The sequence below is a fragment of the Hibiscus syriacus genome, unplaced genomic scaffold (assembly GCF_006381635.1).
Source record: "Hibiscus syriacus cultivar Baekdansim isolate YM2019G1 unplaced genomic scaffold, ASM638163v2 tig00001644_pilon, whole genome shotgun sequence".
In the NCBI taxonomy this organism is placed as follows: Eukaryota; Viridiplantae; Streptophyta; class Magnoliopsida; order Malvales; family Malvaceae; genus Hibiscus; species Hibiscus syriacus.
In genome coordinates this window covers 5,774,505-5,783,307 of record NW_024061878.1, presented here as the reverse complement: position 1 = coordinate 5,783,307, position 8,803 = coordinate 5,774,505, and the positions used below count along the sequence as shown (strand labels likewise).

Sequence of the window (8,803 nt, the reverse complement as noted above, 5' to 3'; positions counted from 1 at the left end):
CCAGCTGGCAGATTGCGGTATTTCCATGGTCCAGAAATCATGCTGCTTAATTATGTAGGATTGAAGCCACGCTATCCAAAGAGAACCTTCCCTTACAAGTAATTTCCTGATCTGAAAAATTAGGCAGGCGTTGTTCCATGATTTGATATCCTTAAGTCCCAAACCTCCTTCTGATTTTGGTTTACAAATTTTCACCCAACTCACCCTTGCACCGACAGTAGAAATGTCCGAACCTTTCCAGAAAAATCTGGAACATAATTGCTCAATCTTTTTGATAATGGTCTGTGGTAAAACCAACTGTCTACACTAATAATTTGCAACGCTGTAGAGAACTGTCTTTATAAGCTCAACTCTGCCTGCGTAGCTCAAATTCTTTCTAGACCATTGGTGAAGTCTGCTCTTTATGTTGTCTAGCAAAGCTTTGCAATCTTTATCGGTAAGCTTTCTGGTGACAAGAGGTACCCCGAGGTATCTAACAGGTAGCTTTCCTTGTTTGAAACCAGTATAGTTGATGATAGATTCAAGATTATGAGCCGAAATACCTGCAGTGAAAATCTTACATTTACCTGCGTTGAGCTTCAACCCAGAATATTCATAAAAAATGTCCAAGACAATAATCACTCCCATAACAGACTCAAGGTTTCCTTTGCAGAAAATCAAAAAGTCATCAGCAAATGACAAGTGGGTGAGTTCAATTTTCTTGAATTTAGAATGGAAGGAAAAAATCTCTCTGGAAGCAGCGTTATTGAGAATATTAGAGAGCACATTCATAACCAGAACAAATAAAATAGGGGAAAGCGGATCACCTTGTCTGATTCCTTTTACGCCCTTAAAAAACCAACCAAGCTTCCATTAAGAGAAATGGAATATCTAGCATTCGTATAGCATGAAACAATCCAATCGATGAATTTTGGAGGAAAATCCAGAGCTTTAAAGAAATGCATAAATAAAGTCCCAATTGATGGAGTCAAAAGCCTTTTGAAGATCAATTTTCAGTGCACATCTTGGTGATATGAACTTCCTCGCATATCCTTTAACAATTTCCTGCGCAAGAAGGGTATTATCTACTATACTCCTTTCTTTGACAAAATCCAATTGATTAGGTGCAATAATCCTTGGCAGTATGTTAGTAATTCTATTGAAAAGAATCTTTGTAATGGTCTTGTAAATAACCAAGCAACAAGAAATGGGTCTGAAGTCAGAAACTGTGCTAGGATTCAGCTTCTTTGGAATCAAGACAATAGTGGTTGCATTAAAGGCTGGATAAATAAATGATTCTTGAAAGAAGTACTTTATTACCTTAATAACATCATTACCAACCACTGGCCAAGCTTTCTTGAAAAAGAGAAGTAAAACCGTCCGGTCCGGGAGCCTTGTCATTTCCTTGGCTGAAAATGACCTCTTTAATCTCATCACTAGTAACTTCCTTGACAAGAGCTTCAGTGTCAATAAGTGATGAAATAGGTTGCATAAGACCTTTAAGAATTGTAGGAGAGCATTCTTTTACTTCTGGATCCTTGGAACCTAAAAGATTTTTGAAGAACTTAATTATTTCCAAGGACATTTCATCAAATGATTCAAGTCTTTCCCCCCCGATTATTGACAAGAACCCTTATAGTCTGCCTCTTGTTCTTAGTAGCAATGACTGAGTGAAAGAATTTTGTGCATTTATCACCCTCCTTAAGCCAATGTAATTTAGCTTTCTGTTTTAAGAACATCGTCTCTGCTTCTGCTAAAGAATTGAGCTCCCTTTGTAACTCGAGTTCTTTCTCCAAGGAATCATCACCTCTTAAGGTAAGAATTTGTTGCCTATCAAGTTCTTCTCTTTTTAGTCTAGTTCGAGCCGAGATGTCATTGAAATTGTCTTTATTGAACTGCTTAAGGCTTTCTTTGAGATGTTTAAGCTTTAAGAATAAAGACTTCATTGGGTTGCCTTGCACTGCCATATTCCATGATTGACTAACAATGTTAAGAAAATCTGGATGCAGAGTCCAACAGTTGAAGATTTTAAATGGTTTGGGTCTATTTGAATGAGTCTCTTTGTGAAGATCAATCACTTCCATACAATGATCAGAAGGACCAGGCGCTAAGAATTCCATAGAAGAGTGAGGAAAATAATCGAACCATATAGGATTGATGAGAACTCTGTCAAGTTTCCGAGCAAGGAAATTGTCACTTTGTTTGTTACTCCACAAGAATGTTGGACCAAAGAAAGGATGTTCTTGTAACTGTAGATCTTGAGTAATATGCTGAAATTCTAACATGTCAGAGGAAGTGATCATACCCATAAGCTCGTGATCAGAACTTTCATAATTATTCAAGATAACATTAAAGTCACCTCCCAGGAGCCAAGGAAGGTCACTGTAATTTGATTCAAGATGCCGAAGTTCTTTCCAAAGTTTTCTTCTAATGATTCCATTTTACTACCATATATTGCGGTAATAATGAAGGGAGCGCCATTAAAAAGACCTTTGACAGTGATACTTTGATCGGTAGCTTTACATAAGGAGAAATCCAATCCTTTCCTCCATAAAAACCATATTCTGCCATTCACTACAAAATCATAATTGGTGAGAACATTCCAATTCTCAAAAGAAGTAGTTAATAATTCATAAGATTTCTCTAATTTCACTCGAGTTTCCATCAAGCATAGGATATCCACATTATTCTTGGCTTCCCTTTGAAGGACTTGGCCTTGTTTAAGAGGATTATTTAATCCTCTTACATTCCAAAAGGAAATTATCATTTTCCTTGGGATGAGGAGCTCGGTTCCCCTCCTTGACTTCCTACTGAAGAACCCTTAGATTTATCAAGATGAGACTTCTTTTTTATTTTGAGTTCTTTGATCAAAACAGCAACACCAGAAGCAGCTGCTCTTACTTTTTTCCCTTGATTCTCTGAGGTAGGGAGAGTCTCATTAATCGTGTTCAGTAGCTCAAAACGGTTACTGGACCCTGTTAATGCATCATGAGCTTTAGCATGCCTTCCTCTATTCCTTTTATTAAGGAGAGTAGGAGCAGAAATTGTATCAGCAAAATTACCTAGCTGATATGGAATTATGGAGTTCTCTTCTTCATTAAGATCAGTAGAAGTTTCTTGATCATTAACCATAGTAGAGACTTGTTGAATGGGTTCAGGCGAAGCATCAGAGTCGTTAACAGAATGATTTGACTCTAAGGAAGAATGGTTACTACCTTCAAAATCCTTAGAAGATATGTTCAAAGAAGGTTTAGGATCAACAGACGTTGCATTTTGTTTATGTTCAGTGCAAACAATTTCAGAATCCAGTGGGGTTGAAGTGGCAAATTTTTTTTTCCTCCAAACCATTGTTGAGGTTTGAGGAATAGGATTTTGCTTACATCCTTTAACACTGTGTCCAAACACATTGCAGTATTTGCAGCAAGGAGGCATCCACGGTACTTCGACAACTATCGAGACTGTTTTACCGTTGTTAAGAACAACATCAACAAACTTAGGAATAGCTTCAGACGGGCCAACTTCAACACAAATTTTTGCAAACTCTAACCTAGATTTAGAGGCGGTGATAGAATCCATTGAAATGGGGTAACCTATGGCACTAGCAATATAGCTAAGGCCTTCGCAGTTAAACAATTCAAGGGGAACATTAAATAGGTGAACCCAAATAGGAATTCTTGATAAATCAAGTTGCAGCTTTTCCATGTTCGGTACCTATTTTCTAAGGATTAATGGTTTGTTGAAGATGTGCCAAGGGCCATTCTCCAATACCCAGTCCCGAGCATGCTCTAAACTAAACGAAAAAAGGTAATGGTTGTTACCTGCATAGCTGATCTGCACATTGGCTCCTTTCAAGGGCTTTCTCCACAGAGTGTCGATAATCTGATGTAGAGCAGCTAATTTAGGAGCAGCACCTAAAAATTGCCCAACAAGCGAGAGACCCCATTCTTTAATCGGGATCCCATCTTGGGAATTTGGGGGAAAATACTGTAACTGAGTCCAACGGAGCATGAAAATAGCTTGTGTCAGTCCATCAATAGACCGTACGAAGCTTAGAACAGACTGACGATGAGGTGCTATTTTGGCCTGGATTTTTCAGTTGTTTTTTGAAGTACCGTTACCCACGTCATCCATCTTTTGAAACACTGATGCAAGTGTTTAATCGATACAATATTATTTTTCCAAAATGTTTGAATAAACTTAACTCCCTATTCTTGTCGATTGGGAAAGAGTCAATGACTCTCTTTCACAACATCTCAAATTGAATATAAAAAACCATTTGATCTCATATGCACTGACTTATGGGTTTGGCTTATATTACCTCCAACGGGGTTTGATATTATGTCTCGTTTGTCGATGCACATACAAGACACACATGGCTCAATTTGCTAAAAACCAAAGTAGTGAATGTTTTTTGATTGTTTCAACAAATGGTGCGTACGCAGTTAGCCACTAAGATTATGGTCGTGCAATGTGATTAAGGCGGTGAATTTTGTACACTATCAATTGTTCTTCTTCAGTGTGATATTCAACATCAAGTGATTTGTCCTTACACCTCATAATAAAATGGTGTCGTTGAGAGGAAGCATTGTCATGTCATCGAAATGACGTTTACCCTGCTTGCTCGTGCATTTCTACCACTCAAGTATTGGTCCTATGCTGCGGTGACAGCGGTTTACTTGATTAACCATTTACCTACTAAGGTACATAATGGCTTAACTTCATTTGAATGATTGTTTTAGTGTCAAACACAGTATAGACATCTCAGGATTTTTGGGTGGTGTTGTTTTCTTCACCTATGATTGTTTTACTCACATAAATTGGTATTTCGGTCACAACATGCATATTTATCGGATACAACCCTCAACATGATAGGTATTATTGCTTAACATCTGATGGGACGGTATATATTTCTCGTCATGTAGTCTTCGATAAGAATAGGTTTCCTTTTGAGAGTATGGTTCCATCGATAATATGGTTTCTGTCTCTCCTCAGCAAGCCCTGAGTTATATTTTTCTAGTTCTTGGTGTTGATCTTGTGTGTGGTGCTCAGCATGGGTGTAGTACAATTCAACATACCTCTATCTCTCCCTTGCAAGCGTCTTCTGATTCTCCTTAATATACTAAGGATAGGTGTGCTAGAGTCACTAGTCATGTTCTAAATTCCAGTAATTCAAGGATAGTTGGCACTGATCAGCCCTGTGTTTTTCAACCGTTAGATGGTTTCAGTGTTGGTGGCTTAAAAAATGGTTCTAGTGAAGTTGAATCTGCTCCATTAAATCAACATCCCATGGTCACTCGTAGCAAGCATGAAATCTTTAAACCTGTGCTGTAGCTGAAGCCGTTAACAATGAACTTGTGTCAATTACTCAAGCATTATCTCATCCTAAGTGGAAGATGAATGTTATTTTCGAATATAATACTCTAATTAAAAGTAATACCTGTTTACTTAGGTCATTGCTTGTTGGATGAACGACTGTTGGGTGTTAATAGCTCTTCAAAATAAAGCATAATGTTGATGAATCGATTGCCAGATATAAGGCGCGTGATGGCGTGTGTGATGTACTATGCTATGGCACTCAAAGATGTCCAAGTATAAATAATCGAACAAGTAATACAGTAATGAGTGAGTATTCTCCACAAGGATTGGAGGGATTTCGAGTAAAATTTATGCACTATTCTAAATTATCTAATTATAGTTAGTGTGGTATGAACAAATGAGAAAAAGTTGTGGCAAAATGATATGTGCTACGGGTATGAGTATGAAAATGTTCTGGCAAAAGTTTAAGTGAAATATTGAGGCAAACATTAAAAGAATATTGCAACAAAAGCAAATTGAACTTTGGGGAATGAAATAAGGCTGACAACCTCACACAATCAAGCTTCTATAGGGTTAATTAGCTAAATTTGCTATGGAAATAAATATTATGCGTCTAGAATGGTTTTTGCTCCTATGAATATGATGCCCGGCAAGATTTGCTAAAGGTGCTCCTAAACTATATCTAGCAAGGAACCTGATAAAACTAATGTTACGACAATACCACTTAGTGTAAACTGTAACATTAGACTATCGACTAAGTCATATCCCTTTAAGTCGCTTGAAACCCTCTCCTTATCTCTAAGGCGGATTAGAACCTCACCATCCCGGTTTGGCTCCCTTGCTCATGTAGATCTAGCCTAGCTCTCTCGATACTAGGCATCTATGCTATAGTAAACAACAATCTCTCAAAAGTTTTTATAATGCTAAACATATAAAAAAAACAATAAGCAACATAACATTTAAACATAAAAGACATCTAACCATTCATTGACACGAAATAAAAACAACCAAAACAAATCCAACGCCAAATAATTCAGTTCATGGCGTGGCTAAGTTCATCCAAGATCATTCAAGTTAAGTACAAGCCTAAAACAAGACAAAAAATGAAAACACAAGGAGAAGAACACTCCCAATGAGTTGTTGCCGTGACACTTAGTTCCACCGCCATGCACCGCTCAACAAGCTAGCCTCTCTCAAGGTCCTAACCGCTACTCCTTCGATGCTTGGTTATGGAGGTCACCACGAAAAAGAAGAAAAGAAAGAAGAAAATGGAAGGTTGGTGAGTTGCTTGCTCCTTGCTTAAATCACTCCCAAAAGGTCCCTAAAAATGAGGTATCCTTACTATTTATACAAAGGGAATCCCTGGGGTTTTGTGCCAAAATTCCCTTTGTATCCTAGGTATCATTCCCTTCATGCGAATGGGAGGCTAGATTATCATGTGGCCCAAAAAAGGAAATTGGGCATGGCATTCACGTGTTGACATGGACAACTGGAAACTCTAACAAAAATATCTTTATCCTTTTTGTCATTTTCTGCTCATAAATGTCGTCTAGAATGTTATATCATTTTTCGCCCATAAATGTTATACAGAATTGTTGCAGCATTTTTCATCTTCATCAGCTTCAGCAGTCCTTCAGATCTCCTTATCCATAATGCTACAACAAATCATTGTTTCTTCATTAGCCCTCTTCACTTGCACAACACCAACAAAACAAGATCCTTCCCTTTCAGCAACATCGTTTTTTGACAATAAAATGTTGCAGCAAAACATTACCACCAAATGCAATTATATGACCCTAAATGTAACTAAATGCAATGAAATGGGTTTTTAGACAACTAATAACTCAAGTAAAAAAAAGGCACAAAATATGATTTTTTTACGGAGTTATCAGTGTGATCAATTGCGAAGGTTTTTCTCACAAATTCTGTGACATGACTTCATTGATACCTTTAGCCTCATGGTCAAGGCACTACGGTTAATATTATTTTATCGTTGTCTATATCTAACGACTGACAATTATGTTAGGTGGACATTCCTTAATGGTGACTTGAGCGAAGATGTGTTTATGTAACAACCTCATGGCTTTAAGAAGGTTGTCAGTGATGGCTCGACGTTGGTCTGTAAACTAAATAAGGCATTGTATGGCCTACGGCAAGCCCTGCGTATATGGTATTTAAAGTTAAGGTAATTCCTTATTTAGTTGAGATTTTAGGGAATGTCTACAAATGTATCCTTATTTTTTCGACAGGCTGCTGGCACTCATACGATAGCTCCTGTGTACGTAGACGACATTGTTATCATTGGTGACTCCATCTCAGCCATAGAAGAGGTTGTTCAACTCATGGGCTGTAAATTCTCGTTAAAAGATTTGGGTGAACTCAGCTACTTTCTCATTATTGAACTTCAACGTAGTCCTGAGATGCTTGTCTTACGGTAACAAAGGTTCATCCGAGAGCTTTTGAAGAAGGCTTATATGAGTAATGCCAACCCGATCTCATCTACAATTGTTGTCTCACCAAAGCTTACCCGTGACTCTAGTAGAGTTCTTGATTATGCCCAGCTATATAGGAGTGTGGTGAGGGCCTTGTTGTATCTCAGCTATACGCGTCCTGACGTTGTCTTTAGCGTCAATCGCGTGGCTCGATATATGCAACGACCTTGTGAAGGACATTGGTCAACAGTTAAGCGGATCCTTCGCTATCTCAACGGGACTATTAATTTTAGGCTTGTGTTTCGAGCAGGACATGTTGCTTCTCACCATATTGTAGCCTTTGCTGATGCAGATTAGGCTAGCAATTCAGATGATAGTCTATCTATTTTGGGTGGTTGTGTGTTCTTGGGATGCGATTTAGTTTCGTGGAGTTCAAAGAAATAACGATCGATGGCTCGCTCGACAATTGAAGCCGAATATAGAAGTGTTGCAGATACTATGTCTGAAGTTGTATGGATTAAATATCTGCTCAATGATCTAGGGGATACTATTGACACGGTACAATTGGTTTAGAGAGACAACATCAGTGCAGTGGCCATGGGAATCAGCCCCGTCTTTCATGCTTGCTCCAAGCATTTTGAGCTCGACATGTACTTCGTTCGCGATAAGGTAGCCAATAAAGAATTGCAAGTGAATAACATTCTAGCAACACATCAAACGACCGACTGACTTGCTAAATCATTGACGAGGTCCTATCATATGTTGTTTCGGAAAAAAATCCTTCTTGCTGAAATTAAAGGATGTCCAAAGGGATTGCCATAATATTGAAGGTCATAAAGGGGAAGAGAAGCAACTAAAATGTTGAAGTATGCAATGCATGAACTGCATGATTGCATGAACTATGCAACGCATGAGCTGCATGAGAAGCAACTAAAACGTTGAAGTATACAATGCATGAGCTGGTATAGGGTTGTTAGTCTGTTGAGGGATAACAAAGTTATTATGTTGACGTCAAAGTTGGTTATTAGTCTCTAGCGTTGTAATCTGTGCACCTAAGAAATGTACCATTCATGAAT

General features: G+C 38.1%; 2 protein-coding genes across 2 annotated transcripts; both read right to left on the bottom strand.

Moving 5' to 3' along the window:
* Positions 1-306: 306 nt before the first annotated feature.
* On the bottom strand, positions 307-2,746 carry LOC120128434. The gene is made up of 4 exons (XM_039146110.1): positions 2,339-2,746; positions 1,676-2,249; positions 1,321-1,524; positions 307-644 (listed from the first exon to the last, which is right to left on the bottom strand). The coding sequence occupies exons 1-4, from the start codon at positions 2,744-2,746 to the stop codon at positions 307-309; spliced, it is 1,524 nt and encodes a 507-aa protein (XP_039002041.1).
* LOC120128424 lies at positions 2,743-3,681 on the bottom strand. The gene has a single exon (XM_039146103.1). It carries the CDS (start codon positions 3,679-3,681, stop codon positions 2,743-2,745), a length of 939 nt encoding a protein of 312 aa, XP_039002034.1.
* Positions 3,682-8,803: the final 5,122 nt, after the last annotated feature.

Coding starts and splice junctions, on each gene's coding strand:
- LOC120128434 (XM_039146110.1), bottom strand. CDS start 2,746: ATGATAATTTCCTTTTGGAATGTAAGAGGATTAAATAATCCTCTTAAA. Junction 2,250..2,338: donor CCTTCCTTGGCTCCTGGGAG/GTGACTTTAATG, acceptor TTAGAATTTCAG/CATATTACTCAAGATCTACA. Junction 1,525..1,675: donor ATTACATTGGCTTAAGGAGG/GTGATAAATGCA, acceptor AAAATCTTTTAG/GTTCCAAGGATCCAGAAGTA.
- LOC120128424 (XM_039146103.1), bottom strand. CDS start 3,681: ATGGAAAAGCTGCAACTTGATTTATCAAGAATTCCTATTTGGGTTCAC.